Source organism: Penicillium chrysogenum, assembly GCF_028827035.1.
Source record: "Penicillium chrysogenum strain IBT 35668 chromosome Unknown utg000004l_segment0_segment0, whole genome shotgun sequence".
Classification (NCBI taxonomy): Eukaryota; Fungi; Ascomycota; class Eurotiomycetes; order Eurotiales; family Aspergillaceae; genus Penicillium; species Penicillium chrysogenum.
Window position 1 is genome coordinate 5,464,288 of NW_026622752.1, and position 22,209 is coordinate 5,486,496.

The window sequence follows — 22,209 nt, forward strand, 5'->3', positions numbered from 1 at the left end:
CTTGTAGAATTGTGGGCTGATTTCAGCAGCTGCGTTATCACCCACTTTCTAAAGAATTCCAATGACGTGAGGAAAGCCGGCTGTTTGAAAAGCACTTGCGATATGTATTGCCTCACCTATGAGCTCTGGCGAAGAGTTTTCAGCTGCTGAGCATGCAGAAAGATAGGCAATTTGGGCCTTTTCCTGGTCTAAGGCCGCTAGATCGCGGACAGCGAGGGACGAAACCTCATTGGAGTTCTTGCGGAATGAGAGCCACAGAGCGCTGTTTGAGGGATCAATCACATTTGAGTGACCATAGTATGAGAAGTGAATTATGTCATGCTACAGAAGTTCCTCCAACACTGTTTCAGTATTGGCTCATCAAGTATGTTCGGGCTTGTGTTGTTTAACAGGGCCACTTTTATTAATTCAATCTCCTTGGTTGTTTTAATACCCCTAGAACCTGGCTTTAACTTTTAAGTTGGACATCTGAACGTTCTAAGAGAGCCGGACTTCATCTTAACGTACGATCAGGGCGTGTTTATACGCTCAGAAAGCCAGCAATCTGGTTTGACAATATTTGTGGGAATTCTGAAGTACAGGAATGGTTGCAGCGTCAGTTAGAAGATGGTCATGAGGTTAACTTTGTTGTCGGGCTCTATACCTTGTTTGATGCCGCAACTGCAGAGGGCTTAGCATTGACTTCAAAAAATTGTGGTAATTTTTTGATTCCTTTAGATGCGATATCGAGCGTCCCGTGTTACCCTTCTATCAATCCTGGAATTTCTGCAAATGTGAGGCATGGCTATTCGAGATGAAATCGCTGTACAGCTCCGGTAGAGCAGATTTTTGCCATTTGAACGAAGAAATTGGAGTTCCGTTTTGGGAGGAAAATAGACGTGCAGAATGCCCGTCTGGAAAAGAATAGTCATTGTGTAATATTTTCCGACAACAGAGGCTCCGATGACTACTTCTCCGAGATTGTAAAGGTGTCGCTCGGCTCTTTGAGCGACAATGATGAAGACATGGGACAAGACTTTGAAGGGTTCAAGGATGATGATACACAGTTTTACATTCTTAGTCATTGGGGTCATAAGGCCAGTCTGTATAATTAGACATTAGAAACTGTTTCTACATTCGTCACTCTTAAAAGGTTAGTCTTGTTATTGTAATACAAAAGTCGCGAAATGTACGTTACGGAATAGCTGTCGGTTAATTCATCAATATCCTCGCTAGATCTAGACATGTAATGTGATCAAGGGTGGATTAGAAGGTCATGGATGCGAACACATACGCGAAAACCATATCGTAGCAGGGGAAAGACACGTTAGCCCTATGAGTATCTGTGGGCTTATTAGTAACAGAATAAAAAGTTCGACAGGACTCGAGCGAGGACCGGGCTAAAAAGTCCCGTAGGGCGGCAAGGGAACTCTCTCCACGCGGATGAAAGACTGGAAGAGCAAAATAAACATACAACAGCTTGTCTTGGGTTGTGATCATCTAGCGCCCACGAATCGGGTGTGGGCGCTGGCGACTCGCTCCTCTATTCAGTCCTCTTTAGGGTAGTCCGGACAGATGTTCACTCACCTGATTATGATTCAGGTGAAGATTTCGCCACTTCCGATGGCATTTAGAACGCCGGATCAGCGTATTATCTTTGGTGTAGCTAAGACCCTCTACGGCCAGGCCAATGCGTTAACGCCCATGGAAAACCGTGGTCCGTGTGACGATCTGGAGGTTCTTGCGGTCACGTGATGATGTTTGTTTCCAGGCATGTGACAGACTAGAGTCCGGGACGAGGGTCGACAGAGATTTCTGCCTGAAGTCCCCGACTAGAGGTCTCGACGCACAAAAGGATCTTGTAGTGTCGATCCTTTCCCCTTTTTCTCTTTCCCCCTTGTACTTAGTATTTTGAAATCAAATGCACTCTTTTCTCGTGAAGAACTGGCAGGTCACATAATACTAAGTACCATCTCAATTTCTTTATGACAGTACGGCTGTACAAACCATCAATTTGATTGGTTTCGGCCCCGTCACATCCCCACTTTCGTTCCTTGGCACCGTACAGCCAAGACCTTGACCCACGTTGATCCCGGACCCGTACCGAGAACCACCGACCAATCAAGATGGTCGGTCCGAGACGAAACCCACCCACGAATCGGGACAGACAGCCTGTCCCCGTGCCTGATGAAGAGACTGAGCAAGAAACTGTCGCTGCTCATGAACCGCATACCCCGACCCCCGATCCGCAGAGACCAGTTGATACTGGTGAACGTGATGAAGAAGAAGAACCGATCAGCGCACGGTTGCGCCAGACACCGAGAAGTGAAAGATTTGTTGAGCTTGCTCGTGATCACCAGAGACTGCGAAATCTGGTCCAGGAACTCGAAGATGAGATCATTGTACTGAGAGCAGAGAGAACTGAACCTGACAATGCTATGGAAGCACTCCGCATCGAGCGAGACGAGGCCATCGCCCATAGAGACATCGCTATCCGCGAACGTGGTGAACTTGCCTTCCGTCTCCTGAATCTCCAAGGTCAGAATCAGCATAGTACCGGCGCACCGATTGTGGAGGCCGCTACCGCTCGGAAGTCCACCAAAATGCCTGATGCACCCATGCTGAACGACGGAAAGGAAGTCCGATTTGAGACTTGGGAAACTGTGATTCGCCAGAAACTCGAGGCAAACGCTGACCATTACCCTTTGCCTGTTCACCGCAAGCTCTATGTCCAGAGTCGTTGCGAAGGTAAAGCTCAGCTACACATTGCTCCCCGGATGAGCTCCGATGCTAGCATCCCGTACGCAGACGCTGAGGATATTATCCTTCACCTGAAGACTGTCTTCGCGAACCCAAACCGACGTGCAGAAGCTTACACCGCATACCATAAGCTCAAGATGAAACCGAAGGATAGTTTCACTGATTTCCTTGCGGAGTTCATGCAGCTCGCCGAAGAAGCTGTCGTTGTTGCCGAAAACCGCAAGCGTGATCTGTATTCGAAACTCCCGTACCTACTTCAGAGTCAAGTCATGTGGGCAGTCAACCAAGATACTGTCTCATTCGATGCATTCACGCAGAGCTGTCAGAGCATGGCGCACGAGATCAGTCTCCAGCAGGAAGCAAAGACCTCCTCACGTACCCGATCTACGATCCCCGCTGCCGGTGCCGGAGGTGCATCCGCCGCGAACCAGTCAAGCACTCCCCGCGTGAAGCGCGAGTACACTCCGAGTCTGTCTGCCTCCGAAAGAGAGACCTTGATGAGAGAAGGACGATGCTTTAACTGCAAGGAACATGGACATATGACCCGTGATTGTCCGAAGAAGAAACCGACCCTCGCTGTCGCGACGACTACTCCCACTATGAACCCTCCCCGTGTGGACGAGATCGTGGAGCTTGAAGCTGATACCGATTCGGGAAAAGTTCCTGCCTAGGCGAAGTCTCCCTCCTAGGCGGACGGAAGGTGTCACTGTTTTCGCTAGATTTACAGAAGTTGATTGGCGGTCCCAGAGATAGCTTAGTTTTCAATACACAGCTAATGCACAATGGACGCTCATTTTCTATTTCAGCACTCGGTGACACTGGAGCAGATGGTTACGTTTTTATCAATTCGTCAATGGTTATAATATTGGGCAAGCGTTTCGGACTCAGGGTAGAAAGACTAGACCGTGAATGCCCAGTGCGAGGTTTCAACGGTAAACTAGCAGAACCTATACGACATGTGGCTTTCCTTACGATTTGTATCGATGGAAGGATTCAACGACAGATCCCTATGTTGATTGCAGACTTGGGAAAATACGATATCATCCTCGGGCGGATGTGGTTTGCCGAGCATGATGTCCTTCTCGACTGTCGACGACACCGGATGATTTGGCCAGATGAAAGGACTCTCTTCGATGAAGTGGCGAGTAAGATCTCTGTCCCAACCCCGAAGACTATCCTACAGAGATCTCCGCAAGACGACATTCACCAGAAGGACGCAGACCGGAGAGATCGTCTCTTCGAGTTGATGGAGACAACTACGGAAGTACAGAAACCGAAGAAGGATATCTATCTTCACGCCCGTGAGCGCCAGTACGGACACTGGCAGATACAAGAGCAGAGAAAGATGGTACGGAACATCAAGGATGAGATACCAAATGTTCCACTCTCCAATGAGAAAGAAGACAAACCTCCCCTTCCTGCAATCGATATCAGTGCAATTGGAAGAGTCGGATTCGATAGATGGGAAGCACGGAAAAAGAGAGACCCTACAGAAGGAATCGAGATCTTTGCTACCTCACTCTGTGAGATAGACCGAATTCTTACTGTAAAGTCGTCTGTCGAGGAGGATCCTGAACTTCAAGAGATCAAGAGGACATTGCCGCTAGAGTATCACGACCTAGCCGAAGTGTTTTCAAAGAAGAAGTCGGATGAATTGCCCCCATACAGACCCGGTGTGGATCACGATATTGTTCTTGAAGCTGAAGCACAACCGGGTTACTGTCCCCTTTATAAGCTGTCTCTTGACGAGCTGAAGGCGGCGAAACAGTACATTGTTGAGAATCTGGATAAGGGCTTCATTGTGCCAAGCGCGTCCCCTTACGCATCTCCAATCTTGATGGCAAAGAAGCCTGGTGGTGGACTCCGATTCTGTGTGGACTTCCGAAAGTTGAATGCAATTACCAAAAAAGACTGTTACCCACTCCCTCTGATCGACGAAGTGCTTCAACGAACTAGCAAAGCGAAGTACTTTACCAAGCTTGATATCAGACAGGGTTTCCACCGGATTCGTTTAACCCCAGGAGCGGAGGACTTGACGACCTTTAGGACACGGTACGGATCCTTCAAGTATAAGGTGACACCATTCGGGTTGACTAACGGACCGGCTACGTTTCAGCGGTTCATGAATAACATCTTACGAGAATGCATGGATGAATACGTAGTTGCCTTTGTAGATGACATCCTTATCTACAGTGAGACTCTTGAAGAACATCACAGACAGGTGAGAGAAGTGCTCTCCCGACTGCAGAAGGCTGGTTTGCAAGTTGCTCTCTCAAAGTGTGAATTTGCTGTCACGAAGACCAAGTTCCTTGGGTTTATCGTGAGTACAGATGGTATCGCGGTTGATCCTGAGAAGATCCGGGTGATCCAGTCATGGAAGACCCCATCGACAGTGAAAGGCGTGCAATCCTTCCTCGGATTCTGCAACTTCTATCGACGATTCATCCAGGGATATAGTTTGATTTCGAAGCCTCTGCATCATCTGACTCGACAGGGCGTCCCGTACGAATGGTCTGCCCATTGTGAAGCAGCCTTCACGCTCCTGAAGGAGAAGCTGGTCACCGCACCGATACTCCGTCATTACGACCCAACACGAAAAACAAGAGTGGAAACTGATGCTTCAGACGGTGTGTTAGGAGCAGTATTGTCTCAGTACTATGAAGATGACGATTTCTGGCATCCGGTGGCTTTCTATTCAAAAACTATGCAAGCTGCAGAGTTGAACTATGAAGTGCGGGATAAGGAACTCCTTGCTATCATCCGTGCATTGCAGGAATGGAGACCAGAGCTCGAAGGTCTCGCACGACAAGATCGTTTCGAGATTCTCACGGACCATCAATCTCTAGAATATTTCATGACCACCCGACAAATGAACCAACGACAAGCGAGGTGGAGCGAGTTCCTCTCGCAATTCCATTTCTTGATCAAATACCGACCGGGGAAGAAAAACATCGTCGCAGACGTGTTATCGAGAAAGGAGTCACCTTGTGTCGATAATGGTAGGCAGTTGACGCTCTTACCAGCGGACTGTTTGGAGAAGGGCGTTTATCCACTGGATCTAAACCCAATCCAACCAGAGGACGCGCAAGAAGTTGTTGATAGGGTGAAACAGGCAAACCGCGAGAGTTCGGAGCTCGACGAATTCCGTCGGATTGCGGTAGAAGGAAACAACCCGAAATGGACCCTCCGAGATGGACTCCTCCTCTACGAAGAACGCCTGGAAGTTCCGGATGAAGATGATCTACGTGCTAGATTGCTAGATGAGGTGCACCGACAACCGATGACTTCACATCCTGGTATAGAAAAGCTGAAGAAGCTTATTTCTACAAGATATCATTGGCCCGGGTGGATAGCAGATATCAAACGATATGTGGATAACTGCTTGGTCTGCAAACGAACTAAAGCATGGAGGGATCGAGTTCCTGGACTGCTGCACCCCCTCCCTATCCCAGAAAGGCCTTGGCAACACATTTCTATGGATTTCCGCTCATTCCCGAGGGACCGACACGGGTACGACACTGTCTTTGTGGTAGTTGACCGCTTTAGTAAGAGACCAATTTCTATTCCCTACTACAAAGATACGAATGCGAAGCAGATGGCTCGGTTGTTTATCGACAACGTGATACGAACCACCGGCATCCCAGAGACTATCGTCTCTGACCGTGGAGGACAGTTCGTTTCCGAGTTCTGGACTGAGTTCTGTCGAATCCTTGGAATCAAGAGGAAGTTATCAACTGCATACCATCCCCAGACCGATGGTCAGAGTGAGATTGCGAATCAGTACATGGCCCAGAGATTACGACCCTACGTTGAGCAGAACCAGGATAATTGGTCAGAAATACTACCCATGGTAGATTTCGCAGCTTCTATCCTTCCCCAAGATACCACGAAGAAGTCCCCATTCTTCATCGAGAGAGGATATGAACCGGCTATGTCTTTCGACTGGAAAGATCAGGAAACCGTGACACCAAATGAGCAGGACGCCGTGCAGATGCTTTCAAATCTACAAGAGATCTGGACTCAGACAAAGGAACAGATTGCGAAGTCACAGCAGTTACAGATCCGGCAGGCGAATCGACATCGGAGAGAGGAAGATTTCGGTGTTGGCGACCACGTTTTCGTGACAACGAAAGACTGGCAGCTTGCCCAGCCTGGTCGGAAACTCGCCCACTTAGCGAGTGGTCCGTACAAGATTATCAATAAGATCGGCAATTCTTACGAACTTGATCTACCGGATTCGATCCAAGTACACCCAGTTTTCCATGCTAGCAAGCTACGAAGAGCAGCGACTACTGAGCCCTTAACGGGACAACATGTTGATCCCCCTCCGCCAATCAAGATCAATGAAGAAGATGAATGGGAAGTTGACAAATTGCTGGATGCAAGAACGTATTACCGAAAACTGCAGTATCGAGTGCAGTGGTTAGGACATGATCTTGATCTACAATGGTATCCCGCTGGGAACTTCAAGCATGCACCGCAAAAGGTTCAAGAGTTCCATGATCAATATCCTTCCAAACCAGGTCCCCCAATGCGTTTACAAGACTGGATTGATGCTTCAAAAAGAGATATCATCCTCGATGAACATCCTGATGACGACAAGCCAGCATTCAGAGGCTGAATGCAGTTTTAGCCGGGGGTTATGTGACGATCTGGAGGTTCTTGCGGTCACGTGATGATGTTTGTTTCCAGGCATGTGACAGACTAGAGTCCGGGACGAGGGTCGACAGAGATTTCTGCCTGAAGTCCCCGACTAGAGGTCTCGACGCACAAAAGGATCTTGTAGTGTCGATCCTTTCCCCTTTTTCTCTTTCCCCCTTGTACTTAGTATTTTGAAATCAAATGCACTCTTTTCTCGTGAAGAACTGGCAGGTCACAGTCCGGACGATAAAATAATGTTGAAACTCCAATCGTAAAGGCTTGATTACATCTCATCCCGAATACGTAATCTCTGGACAAAATAGCCCCGGCAGCCTTGCACACTAGCTCGGTGGCCTCGAAATCTGCTTTTGTCTAGTCAAGAAGATGGTCATCGTTGCCCCTCCACTCCGCTAAATATAGCTAAGTAGCAATTTTTGGAAGACATGACTAATATCCGTGGTCAGGCTTTACGTCCGAGAACCATCCGCGGAGCGTTCCGAGACTGTGGAATATATCCTTTTCGATCCTAATATCATTCTTGATTCACTTCAGGCTGAATTAAGTGACGAAAGTGAGCCAATCCTTCAAATATGGGATACCACTACTCCCGAACCACCATCATCATCATCAGTCACCTCACTACCTACAACCGTTCAAAAGCTATATCGGCCAACTCGCAAGATCGATAAGCTATTAAATAATCCAAAGGAAATAGCTCATATTGATATTAATCGAATCATTCAATGGTCAAATTATATACACAAGGGTGCCCTAATCCAGGCTGAGTTCGCAGAGGAAATTACACAAAAGCTTACAGATATAGAAGCTCGTGGTCGACCAAAAAGCACACCCAGAACCAAAAGACAACTTGCCAGGATACATGATATCAGGCCGTCCCAATATGTGAGTCCTGACACCTTCAGTTTAGCCCGAGATGGCATAAATTGCGCTGATCCACGCTGCAATTTCGTAGAACGTTCACCTTCAATCTCGTTTTGCGCCAGTTCCAGCCGAGCGCGCCGGCGGCATCTCAACTGATTTAGAGCTTGTGAGCGGAAGTAAAATCCCTGGAGCAGCTCTGCCTTTCATGAAACGTATCTTCATGGAATAGAGGCATTGTAGCAAAATTTGGCCTTCTAATACTGAAGAGCGGATAATGTTATGGCCTTCTAATTTTTAATGCTCTCAATTTTGAAAGCGCTTCAAATATCGGATTTCTTAAAAAATTTGTGCCCAGAATGTTGAACCATTTGGAAAATTAAGGGCTGTAGTTTTTAAAATGACTCGATTATTCCTCTATTCCTAATATTGTTTATGTACAATTTTAAAAGTGGTCGGTTTTAGCCGGATATAACGAAATTGTGGCAATCACCAAGGCGAAAAAGCGCAATGTCGACAATGTGCATAAGCGCTAGTATCTACGTATATGGTAATAAATATCAACTAGTGACTTAGATAACAATACTATATATTTAACAGTTCAATCGCTCTATGTATCCTCTAATATAGGAATTCTTTCCAAAATTGCACAGAAAAAAGGACTTATTGGCGTCCTATAGACTGTAATGAGCCCCGTCGTCAGGGCGATTCCGGAGTTCAAAACATATTTCGCGGGCTTGAATGAATCCTGAAAATGAAAACACTTGATGAAGCTTAAAATTAGCTTCAAGTGACCTTTGATGCTTCATTACGAGTCGTGTGTCATCATGGCGCTTATGTGCGTTATCTATGACTAATGTTTTCAGATGTTTGGTAGGCTATGTCACGATACTGAATCTTGATCGAAAGGGAAAAGGAGAAATCGGCGTTAGACTGATAATATCGATCCTGGAGAAGGAAAAGAGAAAAGAAAGCTATCCACCTCCTCTTCCTCAATTCAAATTGCTTTTCAGGTTCAATCCACGCCCTCAAACGATTGGACAACCAGGGAGAACCTTTCCAAAATACCTGTCAACACTTCTGAGGACCTGAGATGCGTAGTAATTTCCCTAGGGGACATGTTCTCCGGTATGATCTCGAGTTGTTCTCTCAGACATGCAGCATCCTCGTCACGACCGAGTTGATCCCAGCTAGCCACCAATGCTTCAAGTAGATCTGGTAGCATATCAAACTCACTTCCAGATTTCATGCATATTTGAAGAATTTCCTGCTGCAAGGTAGCAGCATCATATGGCTTCTCCTGTGCATTAAACTCCAGTGACAGTGCGAATAGATTCAGAAGAGTCTGAGGGTCCTCTCTCCCAAGAATAGTTTCTCTTGATTTGCAGAGTTGATTTAGCATCGACCACAGTGACTCAGAGCTGACTAGGCCACCATGCATCAAATAAAAATCTACAAGCCATTGAAGACTTTCGAGTGTCTTTGGGTCTTCGCTACCAAGAGTTCGCTGGCGAACCTGATAGATATGGTGATAGAGAGTCTCAGCCTCACGAAGTTGACCTTGCTTCTCGTGCCATAATGCCAAATTAAGCTGGGCATCGATCACTTGATCATGCTCTTCACCGTAAAGCTGTCTCTTTCTTCTAAGTGAGTCGGTGATCATCTCTCTAGCTTTCTCTCTCTGACCTTGTGCTAAATATATATGCACAAGTCTAACTGAGAAGGCGTGGGCAGAATTGGCATCTGGTTCAAGAATGCTGATAAAGCTTTCGGCTAGACATGCAGCGGCTTCTAGCTTGTCATTTTTAACGAGTAAGTCGACCAGTAGATATGCGGTGTGCGTTGTTTCCCCATGATCTAGTCCAAGAACCATCTTTTGCTTTTCAAAGACCTCCTGCATGAATTGCATCGCTTCCCAGGCGTGACTTTGGCCTTCCATTGCGCATGCAAAACTTCTCATACTCGAGAGTGTTCGCGGATGATCTCGTCCAAATTGACTTTCCTGGAGTACAAGCACCTGTGCCAAAAGTGTGATAGCTTCTTCATACCGCCCTTGTTGTCCATAAAGAGATGCCAAGCTCTCCATGTGGTAGCCCAGGTCCTGACGGCGATCTGTTTGAACTGATTTGTGTGAGTTTAACAATTGTCGAAGTAGAATCTCCGCTTTGTCAAGACGATTTTGATCTTGATATAGTCCGGCTAGAGCTGCCTTGATAGAGGTAATGGCCTCTTCATTGTCCGGTTTCTTCTGCTCCCAAATCGCCAAGAGTTCTTCATATTCAGATTCAGACTCAGCCCATCGATGAGATCCTTGTCGATGATGTATTTCGGCGAGAAGCTTGCGAAACGTAAGATAGACTGTGTATCCCGTCTCCAGATGAAAATTCTTACATGCTTCGATTGTTTGGAGACATCGCTCCTCCGCAGACTTTGTGTCCTCGCATTTCATTAATGCTTTCACTTCGAAGGCGGAGGCAATTATTGTCTCTGGATGTCTCCATCCAAGAAGACTCTCGGTTTCCTTCCGTGAAATAACGGTCATGCGTTTCGCTTCATTTGGTTTTTCGCAGTAGAGCACATAATCAGAGGCATGGCGAATAAGTCTAGCCCATCTCAATCGATTGTTTGAGTCTGGACCGTGTAATATTGCTGACTGAATGTGTGGGAGCAAGGCTCGAGATCTTGTCATGTTGTCGAAGTTGGTGAATTTTGGAAATTCAAGATACAGATTGCGTATAAACTTCTCTTTCCAGTAGTCAAGCTTTTCTTGTGTGTTCAGCCACTCCTGGATCGAAAGTTGCACAAGACCATGCATCGCGAATGTAAGCGTCTCGGATCGATGGAAATGAGAGAGTAGTCTTTGAGCGTGGCGATGCTGTCTTCAAATTTTAATTGAGATAGACTAAATGCAGCTTTGCCTTCAATGCTGCTATTGCTGTCTTCTAGGACCTGGTTGATATTTTTCCCTTTCTGATAAGCAGGTCCAAATGGCGTATAACCCTCATCAATATCGCTCTTAGCCTCTTCGTCACCATCTTCATGGACTAATGTGTGTAGTAGAAAATCCGGGATCCCTTGTCGATCAAAAAAGCTCATCAAGGAGAGAAGATTTGTGGCTTGTGGATTCTCTCTTCGAATTGATTCAAAGGATATTTGCAGTGTTACTATTATGGAATTATCGGTTCTCCGACCACGATGTAACAGTCTTGTTTGGCGCTCCAAAAGGCTCGCTCTTGCTTTGTTGCTCTCTTGAAACATTTCAAGGTATTTTTGCACAGAAAATCGAGGAGAGTGCCTTGCAATGAAAGTTGCTGCTTGAACGATAGCCAACGCTATCCAGTCAAGCTCCCGAGCAAGTCTTTGTAGACTCAATGCATCTGCGGCGACTTTGTTTTGAAGCTTTTTCTGAAGTAAAGCAAATGCATGAGTCTCCGAAGGCTCGATTGTCATTATATCGCATTCATTAACAAGGTTCATCGCAATGTGCTTGCTACGAGTCGTGATTATAATGGACCCATGCGGTGCCCTTGGTAGAAAATCAAGGGGCGATTTATCGGAATGACCTCCTTGTTCACTGAGTACATCAGCTCGTTCATTGTGACGGGCTGATCTGGACTTCTCGAAGGCTGGCTTGTGAAGAAATTCATCATCGTCAATATTGTCAAGAATAAGAAGCCATGGTTCTTCTTTTCGGTCCTGGAGCCAACTACCGACAAGCTGAAATATATTGGCAGCTGGGTCCTGACGGCGCGGAATTTTGACATGCTCTGCGATATCACGGAGGCCCTCTTCGTATCGCACAATGTCACTCGCGTGAACCCAAAAAACCCAAGTTCCAGGTGACTGCTCTCGGATCCAGTATGCGTATTCGATGGCAATCTGAGATTTTCTAAATCCTTATTAGAAAAATGTGAGCCCTCACTGAAGTGTGTTCTATTTACCCGACTCCGCCGAGGCCAACTAGTGCCAGTCTCGCTGAAGGCTCGGAGCTTAGCTCATGTACCCGGTCTACAAGAGATCCTGGGTCCACGAAATCAGGATTACGCCCAAACGGAATCATGGCAAAGGGCTGTGGTCTCTCTTCTGGAGCTTTATTCACATTATCAGAAATGGGGGTTTTTTTTTTTGAGAATCCAGGTGTCTTTACCTTGGGGTAAGTGAAAATGCGCATTGGTCTGTCCATTGTTATGTGCAATTTGTAGCCCGGAGTTCGAGCCAGTGAAAAATATCGATGAATCCATCACGTAAACCGGAGAATCCACATGAGGCAGAGATGCTGAGGGTTTTCCAGTACGACTGACGAAACGAAGACGAAGACGAAGACGATCCCTTACGTTCTGCTCTGATCCCTGTCACTAGCCACGCTGCACAGCTGATCACGTGAAAGTACAACCCAAGGCCAACGGGAGGAATAGACCGTCGTGATCGCAACAACGCATTGACTTCGAAGATGTCAGCATGAGGAGGGGCAGGACACGTTAGCGCTTCAGGGGTATGCAGGATATTCAGGTGAAGGGCTGAAGGGGGTAAATATTAAAGCAGCAAGAGGGAGTTTCCTGACGAAAAAAAAAATTGGGTGGACGCGGACATACAACAGTGAGGATTCGCTGGTGGTCACCCACCCAACTACTAACTCACCGGCGTGTGGCTTCTGCTCAATTAGTTCTCGGGTGGGTGTCGCCCGGGTGAGTAGGGAGGGTGAATATTCAGCTCGGGCCGTAAAAACTAACGCACGCACCTCTCTCAGTTAGGCGGTGTTGAAAACCATTAGAGTAAACCAATAATCCTAAAACGCTAGTCTCTTAGTGTTACAACCTGCCCCTGGACTGGCGAGTTACACACTAGGCCAAAAGACCACTATATCTGAGCGTTACGCTCAGATATTCCAGGCTCCGATATATATAGTGCGTGTCGTGACACTTAGTATCTATAGGGCGCTACTCCAGCCATCCCTTCGCTAGCAGCTTTGTTTGGTAGCCGTTAGAGGCTTTTTCCGGTGCTACATGATCAGTTGCCCTATCAGACTAGGAGGACCAGCTCTTCCATTTCAGGCGCTCAGATAAAAGTGTTGATGGACACATGGACGTGGATTCACATATGCTTCCAGAGCTTGTTTAGTAGGATTTGGATCGGGCATTGACATTATATTTTCATATTCTAATCTTAAAGATTGCTGATCGAAAATGTCCTCTAACTGAAGGCTGTTGTTCGTCTTACAACCATAATAAACAACACCTCTGGATAGGCGCGACCTTATAGTGGGAAATTGCAAGCATTCAATTTTCCTCTTCTACATACGTCTCCATGGCAGGTATAATAATGTAATAGTTCATGTAAAAAATGGTAGTAAACTAGGTTTTCAACTAGGTTTTCAACTAGGTTTTCAACTAGGTTTTCAACTAGGTTTTCAACTAGGTTTTCAACTAGGTTTTCAACTAGGTTTTTAACTAGGTTTTTAACTAGAGTGCGGAGACTACCTAGGTATATAGCAAGTGTAGTTCATACAAGAACTACAAGTGGTCAGTTTAGTTCACTACTGAACTAAACTTCTCCGGTACCGTGGTACACGGGCGGATACTAACCTTAGAAGCCCCTACCTACCTAGGTAGGTATCAATTCTCGTCAGTACGGACCTTCCCCGCGCCGTTAACACTTTGCGCCTTCTACATTAACGTTTGCCATCATGGCTCCTGCCCACGATGACTGCAATTTGAGATCACTTCCCGCTGGGAGGAGATCCTTGAGTGGTGTAAGTCACTTTGCTTCCTTAAAATTGTTGACATGCAATGCATGCAGGGTATGCGGTTTGTCTCTGTGCAGACTGAGCATTTGCCTGGTTTGTCATGTTTGTCATTCTCGGAGGCTATTTATACAGCCTCCTTTCCATAGATTCACCTCTCTCACTTCTTCTCCATCTTTCCTCAAGACCGAGCTCCTACGGGGGAGCCCCGTCAAAGGCCGCCCACGCAAGGACTGGTCCGTACGTACAGCATACACATACCCCACGGAGAGTGAGTGGGCCTCGTTCGACTCCATCCAAGCGGCGTTCCAGGATCCGCAGTGGCTGTCGCATTGGGATCGAACCCGTCGTCTGTACTTCGATATCGACGCCTCCTAAGAGGGGGGACATGGCGCTATGGTGTTCCATGTCAAGCGCGACTACACCCGTACCAATCTCAAACAACCTCTACCTTCGACAGCGGTTAAACCGATCATATTTTTGAGTCGCCTTTTGACGCCTGCGGAAAAGCATTACTGGGTAACGGAGCTGGAGATTTCATGCTTAGTCTAGGTCGTCTGTAAAATCCGCTAAATGATTGAAGCAGCTCTAGACAATCTAACGCCTATTGCGTATACGGACTATATCGCCACAATCAACTTAGCAACCTCCCTCTTATCCGCATCCCCAGATCGCATGAACCTACGCCTAGTGCGCGCATCCCAGTACCTACAACAATTCCGTTTGCTTGTCTATCATAAGGCGGGCAAACTAAACAATATTCGCTGATGCCCTTTCACGGCTACCAGCCGTGGACAAAGCTTAGATTCGCGAGGATGACGACCTCGACGCTTTGCACGTCGACTCAGCGTCTGACCTCACCCTACCCGGTTCAACACCTACGTGGGACGTGCCTGACGAGGCATATGCTTTCCTCACGTCGTGCGTGCAAGTTTCAGAGGACTTCAAAACCCGCGTTAGGGCCGCATACGAAGACGACCCAAAATGGAGCCTCGTCCTCTCCGAGTTACAGCCATCTTTCCTCTCCTCCGTAGCCTCAACAAAAATCCACCTTATCTCAGCGACATGAAGCCCAGCTACATTCATTGGGTATATACTCTATAACTCACGAAATGTCAACCCCAGGCCCGATGCCCCCTCCAACCTCACCTCTATCATGCCCAAGTACGCCTTTACCACGATCAAGAGCACCATCGACAAGCGGATGGTCGGCTGTTACTCCATCCGCAGCTGCTCAATCCGGACGCTTCTCGGAAACAACCAAGACCCAGGTAAAAGCCATATATGGTGGTGCCAAGAGATACTGGGTTTGTCGCGGGGGAATGGCCGACTATACGCATGTTCTTGCCATGGAAGACGACTAAGTATGCCATTTCTTGTGGTGTTCATTCGATGACGCTAATCTGTTTGTATAGACGGACCGCTGGGATAAGGCGGGCCTTATCCCACCTAGGACCAACCTTAAGTCGAAGGAGAATGCTATCTTCTGTTGGAATAAAATACGGCATTATTCCACTCGACCAACACAAAAACCACGGTTAATGTATATAGCCTAATGGAGGCCATATCCCAGTTTGACATCTTCCTCTGTAAGTCATGCCACTGCTAGTTTGACAATGCCTATAACCCGGGAGTTGTCTTCTTCCCTACCGACTTAGAGTTCTTCATTGAATGGGAGAAGGCTGATCAAGCCCGCCGGAAGGAAGCGGCCCAGAATGGCGCGCATATCCGCCGAAGTCCACCCACAGCTGCTGCATATAAGGCTCACCAGGTGGAACAAGCCCGGGTTGACCCAAACGCAATTGGCGGCCTATATCGTACTGTCATTTGGAGTCAACAAGGACCTCAGGTTGACGTTGGAGAAGCGTACTGAAGCAGCAATCAAGGCTATATGAGATTGACCTGCTATTCTCGTATTTCCAGTCTGCTAACATAATTGATTGTGTCCCTGGAAGGCGACGCTAATGCATATGACGGTTGATCGGCGGATTCCCTTTTATCGCTTTTATCGTCAATGTACGGGTATTAGCACAAAGATTGGTATATTGCCTAGGCCTCGATATTATATATTACTCGATCTAAGAATTCACTGTTTATCCTATATGCCAAAATACCCCTTAAAAATGGAATTGTGAAGATGCATCTTGGAAAGTGCGTCGGTCCGCGATCTGCCTTTTGAGCATGGATACTAATCGGCACCAGAGGAAATGCCACTAGCACTATTGGACGAAATACGTAGAAAAATAGAAGCAAAAACATACAACAGTGAGGATTCGCTGGTGGTCACCCACCCAACTACTAACTCACCGGCGTGTGGCTTGAGTACGGCTGAGCGGACGGGAAGCCCTATTTTCCACACCCTATGGTCGTATGTATCAGATTAGGTGTTAGAGGGACTCATAGAGTAGATGGAAGGGATAGCCCAACGCTTAAATGCCCGCTTATTACTAGTTAGAAGATTCATACCTAGGTAGTTACATGTCACTCATTAGCCTTTTGCTGATATCTCCCAGTGACCACATAACTGTACCCATAGTATCAGAACCTTAGAGTCTACCTTTGGTCTCCTTCATAGTTGCGCAGTTCTACAAAATCATCATATTGTAATTTTCATTCATTACTTACGACCATGTATATATAGACGTTGAACAGCGTCCGTCTATTTCCAAGCCATGCCTAATAGTATCGTTTGGCGTTCAAGTGGCGCCAATAAGAGCAATACCACATTTGTACTTGCTGAACGGTCCTTCATACAGTAAGTCTTGGAGGTAAATATGATCCAACAGTCCTTGCGGTTTCGGATTACATCAGTTGCCTATGCGCGAATATCTTCCTCGGAGACCACGGTCCCGAAACCATCTGCCAGCTCACTCAACACAACAGACACCAGAGTCTCGGCATTGACACCAGGGATATCCCTATCACCAACTGCCTCTCTCACAACGAGCACATCATATCCAAGCTCAGCAGCCGCTCGGGTAGTGGTGGAGACACAGACATGCGCCATATAGCCAACCAACACGACTTTCTTTCCTACATCGCCTAGACCTTGCAGATAGGCATGCAGGTCGGTCTTTGCGAACGAGCTAGGAAAGTTCTTGGTGACCACTTTCTCGCCCGCTTTGGGGGTGAGTTCCTCAAACTCTTGCGCCAAGGGGGTGTTTGGCGTGAAGACGGGTGCGCCTTCGGGCACCTCATGGACGACGTGCACGATGTTCTTGCTGTTACCGGCTTGACGGTAACGTTCCAGTAGTTTGGCAATGGACTTGCGGGTTTCCGTAACGTTTACCGTCTTGAGGGGCGCCTGTGGCGTATTCGTTCTGGGCGTCGATGATGATGAGGGTTGAGTCCTGCGGCGAAGCTGAGGAGCGGGGAATCCCAACAATCTCACGGAAGGATTGAGCGGTAGAAGACATTGTAGGGTAAAGAGGTCGGTAAATGAAAGCTTGGATTGCGTTGCACTGGAAATTCTATTAAAATGAAGAGTGGGGTTATACGTGTTTATATGTAGGTACGTTGTACTTACGCGTTGCTTAGAAACCCCGTGGGGTTTGCGGGGGGCAAGTCATCGGCGATCCCACCTGGAGTGGATTATCACTTCACGGCCATCCCACCCATCCCGCCCAGCCCACCGGCGTTGTTGGGCACCGGATGACAAATTTCAGAATTACCTACCTAGGTAGGTATGTAACTAGGTATAGAGTCCGGAATGAGATGCCGATGGCAATGAATCGTCAGTCCCACACATGCGCTAGTTAAAGATCTCGGCGAATTATCTAGCCATTTTAGGAAATACTACCACATCGGACACTGCCTTGCCGACGCACACATTCTGATCTTGATTGTAATCGGCGCAGTCTGATTGCTGATCCCATTCTCCCGAGGTCATCTTCGTCTTGAATGATAGGAGCTTTGCTTGTCCCTGCGAGAGCGTTACGAATCATCCATGGTTTCGACCTAAATTAGTAGGCTGTCTGGTTTTGCTAGTGATTTATTCGAGCACGACAGTTGCGGCGGCCATGTGACCTTCCCGTCCTAACGAGTCAGCCAATACCTGCCCGTGCCCCGTTAAACTTCCAAGCCGGCAACCACTTGCTCCACATACGCCTCCGCGTTTCCTTTACCCGAAGTGTTTCTTGGGGGTTCCTAATAACAGTTTCCTAGCCAGATCTGGCACTGTTGACTGGCTACCATTCAATCAAAGGGGCTGATTGAACTTTAACTGGATTCTTGGCGGAAACCATATCCATATTGGGTTGTCGTCAACATGGGGCGAAGGATTCCTAGATTCAGAACTGTGGGGGATCAGTCATGTGACCTTCGGGGATGCCTGATTTGCCAGGCTAGTAATATCTGTTTAGTTATCTCCTCTCTCTCTGCTTCTCTCTCTCTTCCTCTCTCTCTCATGCCTAGTCCTTGCTAGCTTTTAATACAGATCTTTACTCTGCTTCTTGTTCTTGTTCGCTAACAATTGTTCGCCGAGATACGCCACTTACGGTGCCATGAGTCGCAATTACATTAAGATATAGAGGATTGGAAAGAAACAATTGTGTTATCGCCTCGATCATAGAGTTCAACAGAGTGGAGCCCGTGGAAGCATTGACTCTCTGAAATTGACTTCAATCCATTTTGCACTTCCCAAGGTTGTCACCGTGACGTCCCCGTGGGGGAGAGGCGCCATGGCTCAAAAGAAGCGGGGCCGAATCTCATGGGAGCACGTTTGAACCAAAGTGGAAATGATATTTCTCATTACCATGTCGTATCCAGCCTTCCGAATGTACTTAAAGAGCAGCTGACCCTTTGCTTCTCGTCAGGTATACCTACCCCTTGTTCCATTGCCATGTACCACCACTGGCTTCTTCCGAAGACGCTTGTCGTGTCGGTGCTTTTACCTTCGTTGGCCTATTCCCAGGCCAATGCTGGCGATGCCGGGACGAGATCAGCAGACGCTTTTCAATGGATCCAACCCGCAAACACCACCATCCTGGGTGAGTACGGGCATTCACCGCCGGTCTACCCCTCTCGTAAGTCTGCCCTTCTTGCATTGATGCTGGCTTGCTGTTGATATTGCTTAGCCGAAATTACTGGAACAAGCGAATGGGAGACAGCATTGAACAAGGCAGAGCACTTTGTTTCATCGCTCACCCTTGATGAAAAAGCGTGGCTCGTCACAGGCGTTCCCGGACCCTGCATTGGGAACATTGGACCGGTTTTGCGTCTGAATTTCACGGGCCTCTGTCTCCAAGATGGCCCAAATGCAGTACGACCATCCGACTATGTGAGCGTGTTCCCTTCCGGAATAACCATTGCTTCGTCCTGGGATCGTGACCTCATTTACGACCGATTTCATGACTTGGGACTCGAGTATAAGGGTAAAGGCGCTCAAGTTGCTCTGGGGTACGTCGCTGCTTTGAAAATTTTTTTTTTTAGCCCCGGCTAACTTGGGACATTAGGCCCGTTGGAGGCGCATTGGGCCGAACGCCATATGGTGGCCGCAACTGGGAGGGCTTTTCCCCGGATCCGTACCTCACTGGAGTTGCTATGGAATCGGGCGTTAGGGGCCTGCAAGATGCCGGAGTCCAAGCGACGATCAAGCACTGGCTTCTCTACGAACAAGAAACACAACGCTCCCCCACCCTATATCCCAATGGCACTCTAGAGTTCTCAACGTACTCGTCAAATGCTGACGACAGGACCATACGTAAGTCGACCCCTTTTTTTTTGGCTTGCCTGACGGCATGGCCGCTACCCTAATATGGGATTGCGTTCCTTCTGAATTGGGAGCTCTCGTGATTGCTGACAGCAACCCTAGATGAACTCTACATGTGGCCCTTTGCCAACGCTATTCGCGCTCAGGCTTCGGCTGCCATGTGTTCGTACAATCGTGTCAACGGTTCATATGCGTGCCAGAATTCCAAACTTCTCAACGGGCTCCTAAAAGAGGAACTAGGATTTCAGGGATATGTGATGACTGATTGGTCTGGTCTGCACTCCGGAGTGGCCTCTGCCCAAGCAGGAACGGACATGGATCAACCTGGTCACATTGAACCCATGACAACCCTTCTCAATCAGACACGTCTGTCTTCATACTTCGGCGGGAATATAACGTTAGCTGTCCGGAACGGCACACTCCCCGAGAGTCGACTCGATGACATGATCAAAAGGATAATGACACCATACTATGCCCTCCGCCAAGACCAAGATTTCCCGGCCACAGATCCGGCAATGGCGTACTACAACATCCAGTTCTCGAGTAGTAACTACTCGATGGACTCGTTCGTGTTCGGGGAAAAGAGTCGCGATGTTCGACAGGACCATGGCGGTCGGATCAGACAGCACGCGGCTGAATCGACTGTGATGCTCAAAAATACGAACGGTACTCTCCCTTTGAAGGCCCCAACCAGCATAGCGATCTTCGGCAGCGACGCGGCTCCCAATACTCAGGGGCCCTTCATCCGTGGACCATCGGAGATCGGTACCCTCGCCATCGGTGGAGGGTCAGGCAATGGGCGGTTCACTTACCTTGTTTCGCCTCTAGAGGCTATTAAGGCACGGGCCGTTCAGGATAATACTCTGGTTCAATTCTGGTTGAACAATACCGTCATCAAAGATGCAAACGTGGAGAGCCTCTGGGGCGCGACTGCTCCTGAAGCCTGTCTTGTCTTCCTGAAGTCCCGGGCTTCTGAGCGGTTGGACCGCGAGAGCCTTGCAGTGGACCAGTACGGTGATGCTGTAGTTGAGAGTGTCGCCAGCAAATGTTCAAACACTATTGTTGTGACCCATTCAGGGGGCATGACCATCATGCCATGGGCGGACCATCCTAACGTCACAGCTATCCTTGCCGCTCATTACCCGGGTCAAGAGTCGGGGCATTCTATTGTTGATATCCTCTATGGAGCCAAGTCTCCTTCTGGGAAGCTTCCCTACACGGTTCCGTTAAATGCCAGTAGCGTGAACACAGCCCCGACCACCAATATCACTACCTCTGGTGTCGATGACTGGCAAACTTGGTATTCAGAAGGCCTCGAGATTGACTATCGCTACTACCATACCCATAAAATACCGGTTCAGTATGAGTTTGGGTTTGGCCTCTCATACACAAACTTCAGTATGGCGTCGTTGAGAGTGAAGCCGACACACCCAGAAGCTCGCATTTTGTCTCAGCCAGAGGCTCTCGCAACGCGCCCAGGCGGCAATCCAGCTCTTTGGGACGTTTTGTTTGAGGCTGAGGTGACACTCCAGAATACGGGGTCGACGTCTGGTGCCACTGTTGCCCAACTCTACATTTCCTTCCCAGATGAAATTCCAGCGCCTTCACTCCAACTACGTGGATTTGAGAAGACTTATCTTTCCCCGGGAGAGAGCTACACTGCCACCTTCCCGCTAATGCGTCGAGACCTAAGTTACTGGAACGTCACTCAACAAACATGGCTCATACCCGAGGGTGATTTCATCCTCCGTGCCGGCTTCAGTAGTCTTGATCTACATGACTCCGTGGTTCTTCGTCCCGTTGAAGAGTGAGCCGGGAGGTCCGCAAGTTGTCTTCAATAGATACTCAAAAATATAGTTTTAGACAGAAACTTATAACACATAAATTCTTTTTCTTTCTTTTTTCCCTTGGTTCCCGGAATTGGAATTCTGTCAATAGGGAAGAAGGTGATCTGGATTAGACGGCGCTGGGAGGTTGAGAGCGTACTATAATCGTGGCATCGCTTTCACAACACAGGTACCTAACCTAGTATAGTGTTCAAGTACGAGCCTATGTACGAAATATACGATCGAAGCTCGCTAGTGCTTTTACAATCCCGGTGATCGGAGACGTGAAGTCGCCCTTTACCGAATAGCTATAAAGCTACGCTCTAGAACACCGGAGGAGTCATCACGGTTGATTTAGGGGGATTTAGAACCTGCAAACAGGTCAAGATATACTAGAACATAAGTGTTTGAGTATAATTCCGCAGTTGTATAGCTCCAGAGTGCCAAAAGAATACTGTCCAAATTCGAATTCGGCCGAAGACGTGTTAATTCGAGGAAAATATTGCGACAGTCTAAGGCCATACACAAGCACAAGTACATGGACAGGACTAACCAACTGCATTCAGAAGTGGTCAGCCCGTGGGGGCTGAGAATCCTGGGTATCGTCCGCCCCACACCTTCGTACCCTGACCATCTCTCTCATCTCTCTCATCTCTCTCGTCTCTCCCCTCCAG

The 22,209-nt window shown here is 47.8% G+C and overlaps 6 protein-coding genes across 6 annotated transcripts, besides 2 other annotated features; 3 read left to right on the plus strand and 3 right to left on the minus strand.

Moving 5' to 3' along the window:
* Positions 1-9,274: 9,274 nt before the first annotated feature.
* Positions 9,275-12,500, minus strand: N7489_008012 (TPR-like protein; the record flags this gene model as incomplete). The annotated part of the gene is made up of 4 exons (XM_056713762.1): positions 9,275-11,044; positions 11,068-12,148; positions 12,201-12,348; positions 12,407-12,500. The coding sequence occupies 4 exons, from the start codon at positions 12,498-12,500 to the stop codon at positions 9,275-9,277; spliced, it is 3,093 nt and encodes a 1,030-aa protein (XP_056567477.1).
* A 245-nt stretch (positions 12,501-12,745) lies between these two features.
* N7489_008013 (L-lysine 2-3-aminomutase) lies at positions 12,746-13,305 on the minus strand (the record flags this gene model as incomplete). Its single annotated transcript, XM_056713763.1, has 2 exons — positions 12,746-12,997; positions 13,285-13,305. The coding sequence occupies 2 exons, from the start codon at positions 13,303-13,305 to the stop codon at positions 12,746-12,748; spliced, it is 273 nt and encodes a 90-aa protein (XP_056567478.1).
* Positions 13,306-14,572: 1,267 nt separating this feature from the next.
* N7489_008014 (uncharacterized protein) lies at positions 14,573-15,068 on the plus strand (the record flags this gene model as incomplete). The annotated part of the gene is made up of 2 exons (XM_056713764.1): positions 14,573-14,728; positions 14,805-15,068. 2 exons carry the CDS (start codon positions 14,573-14,575, stop codon positions 15,066-15,068), a joined length of 420 nt encoding a protein of 139 aa, XP_056567479.1.
* Positions 15,069-15,155: 87 nt separating this feature from the next.
* N7489_008015 (uncharacterized protein) lies at positions 15,156-15,872 on the plus strand (the record flags this gene model as incomplete). The annotated part of the gene is made up of 2 exons (XM_056713765.1): positions 15,156-15,270; positions 15,658-15,872. 2 exons carry the CDS (start codon positions 15,156-15,158, stop codon positions 15,870-15,872), a joined length of 330 nt encoding a protein of 109 aa, XP_056567480.1.
* A 315-nt stretch (positions 15,873-16,187) lies between these two features.
* Positions 16,188-16,359: a sequence feature (Protein overlapping with rRNA (N7489_008016, KAJ5237925.1) was converted to a misc_feature.).
* A 118-nt stretch (positions 16,360-16,477) lies between these two features.
* Positions 16,478-16,533: a sequence feature (Protein overlapping with rRNA (N7489_008016, KAJ5237925.1) was converted to a misc_feature.).
* Positions 16,534-16,814: 281 nt separating this feature from the next.
* Positions 16,815-17,415, minus strand: N7489_008017 (uncharacterized protein; the record flags this gene model as incomplete). Its single annotated transcript, XM_056713767.1, has 2 exons — positions 16,815-17,230; positions 17,289-17,415. 2 exons carry the CDS (start codon positions 17,413-17,415, stop codon positions 16,815-16,817), a joined length of 543 nt encoding a protein of 180 aa, XP_056567482.1.
* A 1,424-nt stretch (positions 17,416-18,839) lies between these two features.
* On the plus strand, positions 18,840-21,520 carry N7489_008018 (beta-glucosidase; the record flags this gene model as incomplete). The annotated part of the gene is made up of 4 exons (XM_056713768.1): positions 18,840-19,023; positions 19,075-19,396; positions 19,453-19,700; positions 19,812-21,520. The coding sequence occupies 4 exons, from the start codon at positions 18,840-18,842 to the stop codon at positions 21,518-21,520; spliced, it is 2,463 nt and encodes an 820-aa protein (XP_056567483.1).
* Positions 21,521-22,209: the final 689 nt, after the last annotated feature.